At 34.8% G+C, this 16,778-nt stretch overlaps 1 protein-coding gene across 1 annotated transcript in view; it reads left to right on the top strand.

Moving 5' to 3' along the window:
* Positions 1–16,778, top strand: part of IREB2 (iron responsive element binding protein 2) — a 46,683-nt gene that overhangs the window by 13,097 nt on the left and 16,808 nt on the right. Inside the window, exons 3-9 of the mRNA XM_007471849.1 lie at positions 6,199–6,364; positions 7,798–7,935; positions 8,846–9,064; positions 11,432–11,501; positions 11,995–12,178; positions 13,225–13,364; positions 15,713–15,884. Coding sequence (XP_007471911.1) covers positions 6,199–6,364; positions 7,798–7,935; positions 8,846–9,064; positions 11,432–11,501; positions 11,995–12,178; positions 13,225–13,364; positions 15,713–15,884 — 1,089 coding nt within the window. The remainder of the gene's footprint in view (positions 1–6,198; positions 6,365–7,797; positions 7,936–8,845; positions 9,065–11,431; positions 11,502–11,994; positions 12,179–13,224; positions 13,365–15,712; positions 15,885–16,778) is intronic.

Here is a 16,778-nt window from a genome sequence, read left to right as displayed (position 1 = left end):
GTGAACTTTGTGCCTGATCCAGAGCAGGGATATGGAATTAATATTGCTAAAAACAAACTAGAGCACCTGTGTCCATTTTTCCACACTTGCTAGCTTATTCTCTACTGTTAGGGCTCTGGAGTATCTACCTATAGATTTACTTTAAGGATTAAATGAGGTAATGTAGGTAAAACACATTGATATTTTCTCCTTAGTAGATACTAAGTAAATAACTGTAGATGTTACTGTTTAAAAAGTTGAGGAAGAGAATTGTATGAGTTTTCCCTTACTGTGTAATACATTAAACCAAAAGCTTTGTGGTTAAAGCATTAGTAAACATTTATTATCTCACAGTTTCTGTGGGTCAGGAATTCGAAAATGGCTTAGTTGAATAGTTCTGGCTCAGGATCTCTCCTGAGGTTACAGCAGGGGTTAGTTGGGGCGGCAGTCATCCGGAGGCCTGAGTGGAGCTGGAGGATCTGCTTCTAATGCGGCCCATTCACACATGGCTGGCAAGTTAGTGCTTGCTGTTGGCACAGAGGCCTCAGGTTTGCTCCACATGGGCCTCTCATCAGTGCTGCTTGATTGTCCTTGTAACAGGCCGCCAGCTTCTCCCAGAGTGAGCAGTCTGAGAGAGGAAGGCTAATGCTGGAATACTTTTATAACCTAGCCTTAGAAGTCACACACTGTCATGGACCTAGAAATTATCATACTAAGTGAAGTAAGACAGAGAAAGACAAATACAGTATGTTATCACTTATATGTGGAATCTAAAGGAATGATACAAATGAACTTTTTTACAAAACACTCACAGACATAGAAAACAAACTTATGGTTACCATTGGGGAAAGGGCAGGGGAGAGGGATAAATTAGGAGTTTGGGATTAGCAGATATGTACTACTATATATAAAATAGATAAACAACAAGCACCTACTATATAGCACAGGGAGCTAGATTCAATATCTTGTAATAAGAAATACATCTATATATCTATATCTGAGTCACTTTGCTGTATACTGGAAACTCACACAACAGTGTAAATCAACTATACTTCAATGAAAGAAAGAGAGAGAGAGAGGAAGAAAGTCCCCCACTGTCATCTCTGCCATACTCTTGGTCATACAAACAGCTGATCTTCAGTGTAGGTTATGTGAGAGCATGTGAATGCCAGGAGGTGAAGATTACTGGTATCATCTTGGAGGCTGGCTACCACAGAGAGAAATAAGAAATAAGTTGTTTTTGTTTGGGGGAGAGGGTGTTTATTTGCATCTTCCCTTGCTGTAGGCCTCTAGTAGTTATTCTGAAATTAGACAAAGCTGCAAGTTAGTGCTCCTTAGTGACAAAATGTCCAGTTAACATTTGTGATTCTTTTTTTCTTAGCACATTCTTATCTGATACTGCCTTTTAATTTAATATAAATTTTCAAATGATAGAGTTAAAAAACAGACCACTAAATTATAACCAAAAGAGTAAATAACCCTGGCCCAAATTTCTACTCTGCAGAGAATACTTATTTTTAATTCTTTTGGCTATTTGTTTTGGTAATGTCCTCCGTATTATTAAATAGCCTTGCTTATAGAGCTGTTTCTTGATTTTTCAATTTTAGACTTTACTTTTTACTATGGAAAATGAGAATTTGGCACTTTTCTTCTCCCCTACATATATCCCATGTACCTCTTCCTAATATAGTTATAATTTTTGGTTAAATCAATGTTCAGTGCTTATATTATGACTGTAAATATTCTCAGCCAATCCATGTAGTAAATGATGATTGCATCTCGTTTCTCTTACAACTTTGTTTTTTTTTCCTGGAATCAATGACTGTCTTTTTTTGTTTGCTTAGTTTTCTATGTCTTTATCAATACTTCATCTCCAAACTCTCCAAAAGAACTAAACTCCTTCTGGTATAATCAGGTAATCTATCACTTAATTTTTTCCCCTTCTCTTAGCAGCATACCATCTGGACTCCCATCTTCGATTGCACTGTGGCTTACACGGTGTTGCCCTAGAAGAGTCTCTGCGCTTTCCTGTGTCAGAGACTATTTCCTAGATATGATGATTTTTTTATTTTCCACTTCATTCCTTGTTTTGTAGAACATATCCCAGTAGCTTCCTAAGAAAGGGTGCCTGAGAAGTAAATTTTTGAGACGTTGCCTGATTAATTGATAGTTTAGCTGTTCACAGATTTCTAGGTTGGAAATTCTCTTGGAATTCTGAAGGCATTGTTACATTGCCTTCTAGTTTCTTACACTCCTCTTAAGAAATTGCAGGCTATCCTGATTCCTAGTCTTTGTTTCTGATTGCCTTTCCCCTATGTAGACATTTACTTTCAGCTTTCTCTATTCTGCTCAGTCCATTACCAGTCAACCAAGGACTATTTTCCAAAATTTTGTTAGTTTTGCTTCTCTCTGTTTCTTTCTTTGTCCTTGTGAGTTTATAATTTTTTCATTTCTTTACTATTATCTTAGTGGGTTGCAGGAGAGAGTGGAGACAATTATTGGTGTTTATTTTACCATATTTTACTAGAAATCTGACAAAATGCTTTTTATAAAGATATTTAAAACAAAAAATATTCCTGAGATTGTTTTTCCAGAATAATTAACCAAAGTTAATTTTGTGTTTGCTTCTGGGATAATATTTTACTTCTCATCATTTCCAAATGTTCTGTTAAAAAAAAATGTCCCCCCTGTAATTCCTCTTGGTTTGGGGGGCTTCATTATGTTTCTCATTGAGGTAAGAATGGAAACTAATATTTGTTAAGTACCTACTGTTTGTCATAATATGTTTGTTTGAGGGTTTTACATGTACTAGATAGATGCTGAGGTAAGATATTCTTCACATATGTTAGGTAGCTGGCATTCCCATTTTAAATGGAAAATGCATCAACTTGAGTTGCTTTCCAAAGGTCATACCTATTGTAAATAGCAAATACTGGCTTTGAATCTAGTATTTCTGATTATGTAGTCCTTTATCCTCTTTACTTACAACTTCATTAATCTTCAATTTGTGTGTGTGAAAATTTTCAAGCATAAAAGTAGGGAGAGAATAGTATAATAACCCACCATGTATTTGTCAGCTAGTTATCAACATTTTGTCAATCTTTTGTTTCAAATATTCCACCTTTTTTTAAATCTGTAAATGTACTCCAGTATACATCTCTGATGTACGAAAGGACTTCTTATAACTAATGAAATTAACAGTAACTCCTTAATATGATCTAAAACCCAGTCCAAGTTCAGATTTCTCTGGTTGTCTCAAAAATACATTTATTCAGTTGGTTTGTTCACACGGTATCCAAATAGGATCCACATGTAGCATTTGGTCTTTATGTCTCTTAAATCTCTTTTAATCTATAATATTCATCCTCTCTCCTTTTTCCATGCCATTTTTATGTTGAAGAAATCAGGTTCTTTGTTCTGTAGAATGTACTACATTCTGGATTTGATTGCTTCTTCATGGTTTTATTTTATTGTTGTACTATCCCCCATATTTCTTGTTAACTAGAAGTTAGAGCTGGATGTTTGATTAGATTCAGGTTTATGTATGTATGTATGTATTTTTGGAAAGAACATCTCCCAGCTTATATTTCCTATTTCATCAGGAGGCAAATAATATCTATAATGTCCTACTTTTGGTGATGCTGAGTTGGGTATAGTTGTTCTCAGCTTGATCCATCCATTATAAGTTCCCCATTCATATATCACCTCAGGATTTTAGCATCCACTTATGATCATTGTACAGATCCATTATTTCATTAGGTGCTGCACATTGGTGATTTTTCTAATTATATCACTGCCCTACATTTATTAGCTGTAATTCTGCTGTTATGAGGAACTTTCTCCTCTTTACTGTTTTGTCACTTGAAATCAGGAAAGACAAGATTAATGATTGATTTTCCCCCCTTTATTTGTCAGTTTTCAGAGTAAGGAGTTTCTGTAGCAAAAGAGTCATTATGAACTCAGGGCTATTTATATATTTGATATATTTTAGTGTATTACAGTCATTATTCATTTTGTTGCTCAGATTGATCCATTAGTGTCCCCATTAGTCTTTGATAACTTCTTTGGTTTCTGACACAGGATGTTCCAGGCTCATTTTGTGCATATCCTTCCCCAAATACGGAACTAACCATTTCTCCAAGGTACTCTGTTTTTTTTAAAAATGGGAAATAGTATTTAGAAACAGCAACCTGAGTTGCTAGTGGTTCAGTACTATTGCATTGTCATCATTTTAGGCATTTTCACTGATCAGAGATAGGAAATATGTACATATTTTTTAGAAAGAGAAAAATCATGAGTTTGTACTGATGATACCTATTGAAGTGTAAGTTTTTTTTTAAACTTAGCTACTCTGATTTTATACTTGTACGTCATTACTCTTAAATCTTGGTTCCCAACCATAGTAACAAAAGTACTTTTTGCCTTCTTCTCATTGTATATATGACAATTTCAAAACTACAATATCAGTACTAATGACTGAACATAATTTGTTTTCTTTGTGGATCTTTTTGCCCTTAATATATATCCTGGTAGGGAGATACAACCATGTATATATTAAGTTTTTTATTTTATCCTTTCATTGTTCTTTCTGGGGGGAGTATATATTATTATATATTAAATATATTTTAAATTATAGTTTTTAGTTTAATATATAATAATACATATTCTTATACATATTTTGTTTTACTCCCTTTCTTACTGTAAAGGTATATACTATAAACATTGTTTTGCATTGCTTTTTCTCTTAATGGTACAGTCTGGAGATGACTTCTTTTTTATTTTATTTATTTATTATATTTTTTGGCTGCATTGGGTCTTCATTGCTGGGCGTGGGCTTTCTCTAGTTGCGGTGAGCAGGGGCTACTCTCGGTTGCAGTGCGCGGGCTTCTCTTGCTATGGAGCACAGGCTCTAGATGTGCGGGCTTCAGCAGTTGTGGCACATGAGCTTAGTTGCTCCGCGGCATGTGGGATCTTCCTGGACCAGGGCTCAAACCCGTGTCCCCTGTGTTGGCAGGCAGGTTCTTAACCACTGAGCCACCAGGAAAGCCCTGGAGATCACTTCTTGTCAGCATGCAGAGATCATCATTCCTTTCAACAGCTGCCTAGTAATCTATTATGTAGGTTACCATGACTTAGCTAATTTCATACTGATTTAGTCTTCCATTTAAGTCCTAAGGAAATACTTCTTTGTGGCAAAATCCAGTGTGAGAATTTAATAGGATCAAAAAATTTTTAAATATTGAAATCTATTTCTCTCTTTAAACTGGTAATCAAGAGTTAATGACAATTTTCATGAAATGAATTTTATTCACCTAAGCACCCTGGTTTATTTATTTATTTATTTTATTATTTTTTTTGCTGTATGCAGGCCTCTCACTGTTGTGGCCTCTCCCGTTGCGAAGCACAGGCTCCGGACGCGCAGGCCCAGCGGCCATGGCTCACGGGCCCAGCCGCTCCGCGGCACGTGGGATCCTCCCAGATCAGGGCACGAACACGCGTCCCCTGCATCGGCAGGCGGACTCTCAACCACTGCGCCACCAGGGAAGCCCACCCTGGTTTATTTTTAAACCTTAACTATTTTTGATGGAAATCCTTTAAATTTATTACAAACTTTTACACAGTTTAAACATTTTTTGCCATAATTGGATGTTTTCATTATTGTATTTAATTCTAATTATCTGTGCTTTTCAGTTTTTCTGTTTTCCCTGAATGTTAAGTACTTGTCAGTCTCATATGCCCAAGTCAGTACAGCTGTTGTGTGAAGTTTTTTAAAATTAATTAGTTAATTAATTTTTCATTTATTCTATTAAAGTTTAGGTGAAGGTTTTATCTCTGCTTTTTCAGGGCCTCAGCTTACATACAGGAAAGTCAAATTTATAGAAAGCCTGGTATTAACAAGAATGGTGTTTCACTCCCAGTTTACTAGAGTAAAAATTTTTTTTATATTGAAATATAGTTAATTTACAATATTTTGTTTCAGGTGTACACAAAGTGATTCAGTTATATATATTTTTTTCAGATTATATTCCATTATAGGTTATTACAAGATATTGAATATAATTCCCTGTGCTATACAGCAAATCCTTGTTTCTTACTGACTAAAATTTTTTTAATTGAGAAAACAAAGCATCTGTGTCTTTATCATTTTGCTATTGTAATTTTTACAATATGTAGTTATGATTATTCCCTTATTAATAGTAATATTTTCTCTTGAATCAGATGTTCTGCCTTACTCAATACGGGTCCTGTTGGAAGCTGCTGTGCGAAATTGTGATGGCTTTTTAATGAAAAGGGAAGATGTTATGAACATTTTAGACTGGAAAACCAAACAAAGCAATGTTGAAGTGCCCTTTTTCCCTGCCCGTGTTCTTCTTCAAGATTTTACGTGAGTGATAGGTTTATTTTTCATGATAAATTTTCAGAGTGTTGGCTTTTTAAAATTCAGACTCCCTGATGGCTCTCTTGTTTTTTAATTGTGAAGATTAGTTTATAAATTTAAAAAGTTGCTTTTTCTAAACTGAAGCTATTTCTTAAAAATTAGGCACTTTTTTTTGGTACCATTTATTTAAAAACTACTTTTATCTAACTGCCTACTTGTCATCTCCACATAGCCAATAGGCTTCTCTGTCTTAACATATCCAAAACTTCATTGCTCAGCCTCCATCATGTATTCTTTCCAAGTTTTTTTCTGTCATTGAATGGCGCTATAGTCTCCAGTTGGTTTAGAGCAAAAATCTAGGAGTTAACCCTGGTTCCTGTCCTTTGTACATAATCCAGTCTATCAGCAGGTTCTGTCAACTCTACCTTTGAAATATACATATCCTGAATCCAAATACTTCTTACCATCTCCACCACAGTCATCCTGATTCTAGCCCCATTCTCACTTACCTGGACTTTCACTATAATAATCTGTTAACTGGTATCCCTGCTTCCATACTTGGAATATATAGTCTTGTCTTTTCACAGTAGGTGAAGTGACTTGGTTAAAAGATGTTAATCAAGGTCATATCATTCCCCTATTCTCCAGTTGGCTTCCATTACACTTACAATAAAGTCTTTACCATAGCTTGAAAGATTCTACCTAATCTGTGTGTCCAGGGCTTACTTATTGGAAGAATTAACCTTTAGCTGAGTTTTGAAGGAGGTGTAGGAGTTAGCTAGACAAATAAGAACATCCCCTTCACCCACCCACCTAAATCAGGTTTGTAAGCTACTGCTCTGTGTACCCTGTATATGCTGCTACTGTACTACTTATGATACTGTTCTATAATTGCTGCTTTATCTTCCCTACAAATTCCTTGAGAACAGTTACTCTCCCTTATTTGGTCTTATACCATTGGTGTCTAGCACATTGAAGGCATTTGGTAAATGCTTCTTATATAGTTGGCTGGAGATATATATGTAGATATAGATATATAGATATAGATCCATCTATATCTATATACATATATTTAGTGGATAACTTTGGAGACAAGAAGGCGCTGGGAGTGAAGGGGCTGGAGCTGGGGAAAAGGGAGGGGTATATTAAAATTTAAGGCAAGAGAAAGAATTCCATAGGCAGTTCCCTTGAAGTTCTCTTATGCCTCTAAAAATCATCTGTTGTATTTTTGGCACATCTACCTTTGAGCCCTCAAATTCTCAGATAATATTTAATATTAATTCTCATTAAACCAGGATACATCTAACTTTGGATAACCTGTACATTATCAAACATGAACGCACCTTAAAAACGGATACTTTTTAAATTTAAAAATGCATATTGATCATTTGAGGAAATGTAAAAGAAGAATTAGAAGTTGATCATTCTTTATTTTTTAGTGGAATACCGGCAATGGTGGATTTTGCTGCTATGAGGGAGGCAGTGAAAACTCTTGGAGGTGACCCTAAGAAAGTCCATCCTGCCTGTCCGACAGATCTCACGGTTGATCATTCTTTACAAATTGACTTCAACAAATGGTACTTTAATACACATATTTATAAAGACAGCCACGCACGTTGACTGGCAGCCAGTCCACTGGGAGTGTGTGGTATAGAAGAAAGGGAATAGAGATAATTTGTGCCAGAGTAAAGTTTGCTACAGTTAGTATTGACTAATATACAAGAAAAAACTGGTGAAAACTTTATGTATTGGTGAATTTTCTTTTTAACTCAGTCTAAATTTAAACTGATTTTCATGTTTGTATATTTCTGCTGCCATTTTTTATAGATATGTGTAAGCCTAGAACCTGCTTTTTGGAATGAATATCTGAATTAAGCCTTCATTTCCTTTTTGTTTTTTAGCTTCCAGAGAGAATTTAAAGATGTGAGCCTTTAATGTCTAAATGGGTGATTGAAAACACTGAGCTTACTACAGCTGTATTTTCCTTCCACTGAAATAAATTTCTTATATCTAAAAGGTCATTTTGACCAAAGTCAAACTAGAAAAGACATGATTCTATTTTCATGTGCCAGCTTTCTTTTTACATTCCCTGGAGTAATGGAATAAGGCTACAATTTATTAAAACCTGTGAGAGCCTTTGCCCTCCAGATTAAACGATGGCTCTGAACTTCTTTTAAGTTGTTAGAAGAAAAAATCTATTTTGCTACTTGCCAAAAATCTATTTTGCTACTTGCCAAAAGTTACTATATGAAAATGATTTTAGTGGCACAATTTTTTTTAATCTCCATAAATTTAAATAAATCAACTTTTTTTTTTTTTTTTGGTAATCTGAGATTTGCTTTTGAAACCTGAAATAAATGATATATTAACCTTTGAATAACATTCAGTTGTTACTTCCAGATAGCATTGCTGTTGTGTGCTTTTTGAAGAGCTAAATTTCTGTAACTTTTAAATGGTTTTATTTTGTTTCCTTTTTTGGAACAATAGTGCAATACAGAATGCTCCAAATCCTGGAGGTGGTGACTTACAGAAAGCAGGAAAGCTTTCTCCACTTAGAGTGCAGCCTAAGAAGCTTCCCTGCAGAGGCCAGACTACCTGCCGAGGATCGTGTGATTCTGGAGAACTAGGCCGAAACTCAGGAAGATTTTCTTCGCAGATCGAAAATACACCCATTCTATGTCCTTTTCATTTGCAACCAGTGCCTGAGTATGAGATGTTTTAAAAAATATTTATTAGTACCAGATTATTTTTCAGTTAAGGAAATCAACGTTTATTCTCCTTCCCCTCCTGATTCCTATTACATTGCCTTCATATTTACTGTGCTTCCTGTTGTACTGAAAGAAGCAAAGTTAATTAAAATGGTAGTCTCTAAATACCATGATTTATTTCTGTTCCTTTGAAGAAAACTTTTCTTAAGAATTTTCTATATATTTAATTTTTGTAACTAATGTAGACAGAAAATTATCTTGAAATGTAAATTTTTATTTTAGTGAATTTATACCATTCACATGCTCATTATTCATTCAGATTTCTTTTATGAACTCTCTATTTATATTTTTAGCTTTATTTTCCTATTAGGAGATTTCTTATTCTTTCTTATTGCATCGAGACCTCTATGTTAAGAATATTATCATTATCATATGTTATAAACTTAATGAGCCCTTTTAGATAAGCAATTTCCTATATAGTATCATGGAAAGTAGTAAACCTGCCTGGAAAAGAATCCCGTTCTTAAGAATTGGTTAAATTTCCTGATACGTAATTTTTCAAAATAAAAAAAAGTTCTATAATTTGAATTTTTATATGCTATAAAGTTTCCAAAGTCTTATTTTAAGAGAGTTACATTGTTTATCCCATTGTTTACTAGACTGTCAAGTTTTTTAAAGACGAGTTAAAAATGACTTACACTTTTTCAAATTAAAAAAAATTTAACACATTTAAGATTTAGGCTAGCTAAGAGTAATATCAACACATATTTCATCGTAAGTACCAAATAATATATTAGTTCATTTGTCCCTAAATTGGATCTTTCAAATTCTGGGTAGTTCTAAATTTTGTGCTCAATGTAGCTGTAATGCCTCAGGTTATAAGTGAACTCAGGTGCTCTTCCTTTCTAAGAATTCAATATAATCTGTGGGTCCTTTGCCATCAAATCATGACAGTTTTACATTTATGTAAGTACTCCTTATTCCCTACCTGGCTGTTCTGATTGTTAGGGACATGTTGAATTTTGAGATTAATTTCTCTTCTTATTTAGAAATTTAATTTCCTGAAAAGGAAGATTTATTGATTCAAAAAATCATTGATTTTCTTGGGTATCTTTTTATGAAGTGCTAAGATGGTATGTTTTTATTTCTAAAAATCCAATCTGGTGTAACATTTCCCCTCAATTTTGACTATAAATTATGAAGTATTAAGATCAGATATGTTATAGTCCCTGGTTGTATGAAAATAGTAACTCTTTCATGTGCTTCAGTGCATCAGTGAAGTATTAATTATAGACTCAAACAAGAAATTGAGCGATAGAGCGTTGAGAGCATACATTTGGCACTTGAAATCACTGCCTGATTTGAAGTCAGGTTATGAGCTACTAAATGTTTGTGTGGTACTTTGTAGCTATATATACTGTGAAAAGGTAAGATAATTGGAGTGGCTCTAGAAAGCTATGTTCCCTGAGGTCCTAAGAAAAATCTCATTAAGATGTGCTATGGCTTCAAATGATCACTCAGCAATGAATTATTAATCTTTGTTTTTTTAAAAAAGTTGACAAACAACTATAATTATCTGGACCCTGGAGGACATGTATAATTTAAATTATATTGATATTCTAGTCAACACTTAAATCACCAGCTGGCAAGTGAAATAAAGCTGTTAGAAATAATTTTTTTTTAAATATCCATTAGATAAAAATAGCTTCCTAAAAATGGCACTGTTTACTGCTTGGCAGTGAATTGTTTTTATCTCTTAGTTTACATAATTCATGTAAAATAGATTTATAATCCATTTAAAGTAAAATGCTACTTTATATAAAATAGAACCTTCCATTTTGGCTGAGATGGAAGGTTCTATAAAATAGAACCTTCCATTTTGCCTGAGAATCCTTGGAATTTAAAATTTTTACCAAAAGCTCTTTTTAAACTATAAAGTGATATTGAGTAGTTTGTCATTGCTACATTGTGTTAATCAACAAGTATCTCCTAGTTTAACTGGTACTAGAGTTAAGTGGGTGGAGATGTACATGCTTATTTCACTAAGCTACAGCCCTTCTTTTTCCTAGCAGTGGAAAATCCAACAAAGGTTACCATGCTACTTTTAATATTTTAGCCAAATCTCACAGTGATACATGTTAAGTACAGTTTGGGACACTGGTGTGGACCATGGCTTAAATAATAAGTCCTTGCAGTAGCTTTCTAGTGTTACTTAAAGCAGAGCTTCCTTGTTGAAAAGAAAATAACTGATTCTGAGAAGTCTAGTAAACTGCTATTCCCAGAATTTTTAAAATATGTAGACTTAGAAACAAGGCAAGTCTTTTCTGTAATACATATATTTAATGCCAGTTCTTCTTCTTTTTAGACCTGAAACAGTATTAAAAAATCAAGAAGTAGAATTTGGCAGAAATCGAGAGAGGCTTCAATTTTTCAAGGTATAAATGACTGGGGGGAAATTTTTTAATAGGAGTTTATGAAATATTGAAAGGTTTGATTTTTATATCTTTAGAAGTTTTTAAACACTAGCAGTAGAACCCTTTTTTACTTTTTTTCCTTCAAATCTTAATCAGAAACGCTAGTGTATAACAAAATATTAAAAACAGTGGCTCTAATTCACGTGAGCTTGGAGGGTCTTCTACTTGGGCCTACCCTTTTTCCCATCCCTGAGAATCCTTGGAATGTGGTTGAAAGCTACTGTTTATCTGGACTATTGGAACATTTTTCTTTGACTTAATTTTGTTTTAATAATCTGCAAAATGAATATATTTAGGTTTAGTATCTGTGTATTTGTTTTTATGTACTGTAAACTTTGACCATGATGAACATTGGTAAAATATTTTTAGTGTCAGTATTTATTTATATGTTGATTATGAGGCAAATTCAGATATATGCTAACAGTTGGATTTCTTAAATTTAAATAAAATATAGTGGAGTTCAAGAGTTTTTAAGAATGTGGCTGTAATCCCTCCTGGAACTGGAATGGCTCATCAAGTAAACTTAGAGTGTTTGTCGAGAGTGGTTTTTGAAGAAAAGGACCTCCTCTTTCCGGACAGTGTCATTGGCACAGATTCTCATATAACCATGGTGAATGGTTTGGGGATTCTGGGGTGGGGTAAGTAAATGACTAAATATATTTAATTCTTTTGGGGAGAGGATGTCAGGAAATTTATAAAAGAACATAAATAGCAGGGTCTTTATAGCCTCTTTGAGGCTGTTTTTTCACGTATAACAGCAGGAACAAAAGTAAATCTTAATTCAAGTGTTTGTGGACAGTGTGGTATAAGAGAGAATTTAGGAAAAGAAATGTGGACCGTGCCCAGCACAGCACTACCATTTGTGGAGTGGTTAGTGATGATGATGATGATGTCTGTGAAGGTGATGTGCTTACTCCCCTATTTAAAATCCTTCAGTGGCTTCTCCTAGCATTCTTTGTAAATCCAAATTTCTTCATGGTTTTTTTTTTTCACGGTACGCGGGCCTCTCACTGTTGTGGTCTCTCCCGTTGCGGAGCACAGGCTCCGGACGCTCAGGCTCAGCGGCCATGGCTCACGGGCCCAGCCGCTCCACGGCATGTGGGATCCTCTTGGACCGGGGCACAAACCCGTGTCCCCTGCATCAGCAGGCGGACTCAACCGCTGTGCCACCAGGGAAGCCCCCTCTTCATGTTTTTTATAGGGCCCATCACAACCTGTTGCCTCTTTAGCCATTTACCCAAACACATCTTTTATTTACCTGAGTGGGCTGTGCTATTGCACCTCATGGCTTTGCATCAGCTATTCCCTCTGGCAGAGTGCATGTACTCTTTTATAGGGTGCTATAATTGTTGGCTTTTTGTCTTTATCATTAGACTGAGCTTGAGGTTGACAGGGGCTGGGTTCTATTCATACTGTATCTTGAGCATAGCATAGTATCTAGCATAATAGATACTAAATGTTTTCTGAATTTAAAACAAAGGTAAAAATCAGTTTTTTCCAACCATATGAGTGGAGTCATTTTTTTGAGAAGACTTGAGTTCCATATCTACAGTAATAGCATTATAGTAATTCTGTGCAAGGTACTATGTAAGACAAGCTCGTGAAACACCTAGAGATTTAGATGTTACAAAGATAAATTATCTTTAAATGCGCTATACTTATATACCTGTCTTTATTACATTAGGGGTTGGAGGTATTGAAACAGAAGCAGTTATGCTTGGTCTGCCAGCTTCTCTTACTTTACCAGAGGTGGTTGGATGTGAATTAACTGGCTCATCGAATCCTTTTGTTACATCCATAGATGTTGTTCTTGGCATTACAAAGGTAAGTTAAAATTTTGCTAGCTGTATAAATTAGTGGTCATGATTTTTTTTCTAAGTAGAAGAGCCCCATAAGAGCAGGGATTTGGGTTCATCACCTCATCCTCAGCACTCTGATGTTATTAGCTATGTCATCATAGTTATCATCATAGTAATAATAGCAAAATTTAACCCTTTATACTAGTAAGTACAAAACAATTTGTTGTGTCATTGTTCTCTTGACATGTTAACTCATTTATTCCTCATTACAAGCCTATGAGATTGTTACTATTGCCATCCTTATTTTAATTCTGTGAAAACTGAGACACAATAAGGTTTAATGATTTAACCAGAGGGTCATAGGGCTGAATGGTCAGTTTAGAACAAGGTTTCCCACCCAGGCAGTCAGGTTCTTAAGTCCATTCTCTTAACCATTATGCCTTATTGACTCAGTGAATGTTTGTTGCCTTCATGAATTTAAAAAAAAAAAAGTCGTATTTAGGAAATGTCTAATTGCATCTCCTTTAATTTGACAAATTTGAATCATTTGTCCCCTGAAAACTATTACTGTATTAGATAGTACTTTAAAAAATATAGGCTGGCGGAGCGGCTGGGCCCGTGAGCCATGGCCGCTGAGCCTGCGCGTCTGGAGCTTGTGCTCCGCAACGGGAGAGGCCACAACAGTGAGAGGCCCGCGTACCACAAAAAAACCAAAAATGATTAATGATTAAGTCCCATATCGTTAAATGAATGAACCTGGGAAATGTTCCACAAATAATTCCAATTTGGATCCCAGGGTCTCAGCATTTTCTGTTGGTTACTGGTCTGAAGGTTTTCAGAATACTCCGCAGGGAAAGTAAATGGTATTGCCTCCCTCTCACCATTTAGTATTGATCCCTCTTCCCTAATTAGAAAAAAATTGACATCTTGCAGGAATGATTGATTCAGTGTGTGGTACCAAAAGATCAAGAAGTTAAATAGAGAATTGAAGGATTATTCCTACAGGAAAAGGGATATCCCATTATAATTTTAGAAAAATCAGTTCTTTTCCTTCACACATCCTGAAAATTAATGGTACTTTTTAGATTCCTCCAGCTATATTTTTTCTTAACAATGTTCTGTGTATACTTTTGACATTTTGGCTTATTGATGCAAAAATTAAATTTATTATGTAGGTGTACCTTTTAAATTTATTATGTAGGTGTACCTTTTTGATTATTTTGTCCCACATTTGAGGTCCTGTTCTATTCATGATCTTTGTAGGATTAATCATATATTGTTTTTCAAAATGTATATTGTGGTACCTCATTAATTTGGGGAAAGCAGCATTTGGCTTGCTGTATCTAATCTATATGGCTCTTATCCTCAAAAATAAAACAGTGAAAATTAGGAAACATCTTTCTTTTAGGGTTGAGTTTCTGCATCTATAAAACGTTTGGATTAAGTGATCCTTAGCACTTATAAAATGTTAGAGCTTAATGTTATTCATAGGTTGAATGTTGTTTCATACATCGTCACTGTGCTGAGCAGTCCCTCTATACCATTCTGACACCATTTTACAATTGAGAGAAGGTGGGTAGCTGTTTTGGTTACTTAAAAATGAGTAATAAAAATGATTTTAGAAGGAATTAAGTTTGAGGCCACATGTTAAATTCTATCAAAATGAAATTTACCTAGGGGGACTTCCCTGGTGGTCCAGTGGTTAAGGCTTCGCCTTCTAGTGCAGGGGGTGCGGGTTCGATCCCTGGTCAGGGAGCTAAGATCCTACATGCATCGTGGCCAAAAAAACCAAAAACATAAAACAGAAGCAGTATTGTAACAAATTCAATAAAGACTTTAAAAATGGTCCCCATCAAAAACAAAATATCTTAAAAAAAAAAAAGAAATTTACCTATAATTAGTGATGCTGTAAATATTTGGATCAGTAGTTGGAATTCGAAGAATTTTTATAGCGGTATATAATTTTTTGAATTTAAATACAGTTTCATCAGTATATTAGTATTTCACTAAATCTAAGATGCCATCATTGGTTAGAAGCACCACTGTTTTATGTTCTGCTAAGAAAGAAAGAAGACTGCCAGCTAACAGACACACCATAGAGTCTAAGGTATACGCTGATTTCAGAGACATTAAAACGGGAATCTTAGCCATTTTGAACTTTCAAGCCCTTTTCTACCCTAATAGTAACATTTGACCACTCTTCTATTGACTTTTTACCTTAAAATACCTGGAAAACCAGAATGAGTTGATGTTTCATAAAAATAACAGAGGACCTCTTTCACTGTCAGTAGTAATGGATTAAAAATTAGATTTTATAGTTTTCAGAAAATCCATGCTCATTTTGTGTGTGTTTCTTTGTATCTCTTTATATAGCACCTCAGACAAGTAGGAGTGGCTGGAAAGTTTGTTGAGTTTTTTGGAAGTGGAGTCTCACAGTTATCTATAGTAGATCGAACTACAATAGCAAACATGTGTCCAGAATATGGTGCTATCCTCAGCTTTTTCCCTGTTGACAATGTGACATTAAAACATTTAGAACATACAGGTAAGAAGATAAAAGATCACTAGGATAAATGTGTTACATTTCCAATGTGTCTATCTGAAATATTGTGTAATAAATTACTACCTTGTACATGTTATTTAATGTTCACGAAATTGTCTTATTTTAAAACAGCTTTGAAATAAACTGCATGAGATGTGTTTAAAGAGTGTTGTGTCCTCAAACCCTAGTCCACTATAACCCATTTACAGCAGTTTAGAGGAGTTATTCAAACTGCTGATCTTTGCCTCACGTTTTCCCAATAATTAATAATGGATACCTCCACCCTGTTAGTGATCAGAGGTTGCAATTTAATGGAAGTCAGCCTTGCGCACATTCACCGCTGTTCTCTTCTACATCCAGGAAGAGAGGAGCCACGAGACAGAGTTTGGGAACCAGTGCTCTATCTAAAGAATAAGCACATAATTTTGTGAAAAGCAGTATAGGGTTACAGCTTCCAAATTCTTATTGTAGCCTGATTAACTAGGAACTTTGACCACTCTTCTGTTGACTAATATAGAAAATACTTGCAAAACCAGAATGTGTTGGTTTTATAAGGCCCCTATTCTTTAAAAAGCAGGGTCTCTTTTTTTGATCCACTTCTTTTTTTAAGAGATCATTAATTACTGAACTACTAATCTCATCATAAGTATATTGGGGAGATATATCCTAGTATTCTTCAGTTTGGGGGCAGATTATGATAAGTCAAATGGCAAAATGGATGACTGGTCCTTTGGAACCTTGGAAGGAATGGTCCTCATAGAATACAGAGTTTTCTCTAAACTGGATTTTGGGTGGCAGAATGTTCAAGAGAGAAATGCCTTATTCCTTACATATTGATATGAATTAATGTCATAATGATCTGTCACTGTGTAACAAATTGTCCTAAAACTTAGTGGC

This window comes from Lipotes vexillifer, unplaced genomic scaffold (assembly GCF_000442215.2).
Source record: "Lipotes vexillifer unplaced genomic scaffold, Lipotes_vexillifer_v1.1 scaffold334, whole genome shotgun sequence".
NCBI classification, from domain to species: domain Eukaryota; kingdom Metazoa; phylum Chordata; class Mammalia; order Artiodactyla; family Lipotidae; genus Lipotes; species Lipotes vexillifer.
Note: the sequence above shows the minus strand (reverse complement) of the source record. Positions and strands in the feature narration are given on the sequence as shown.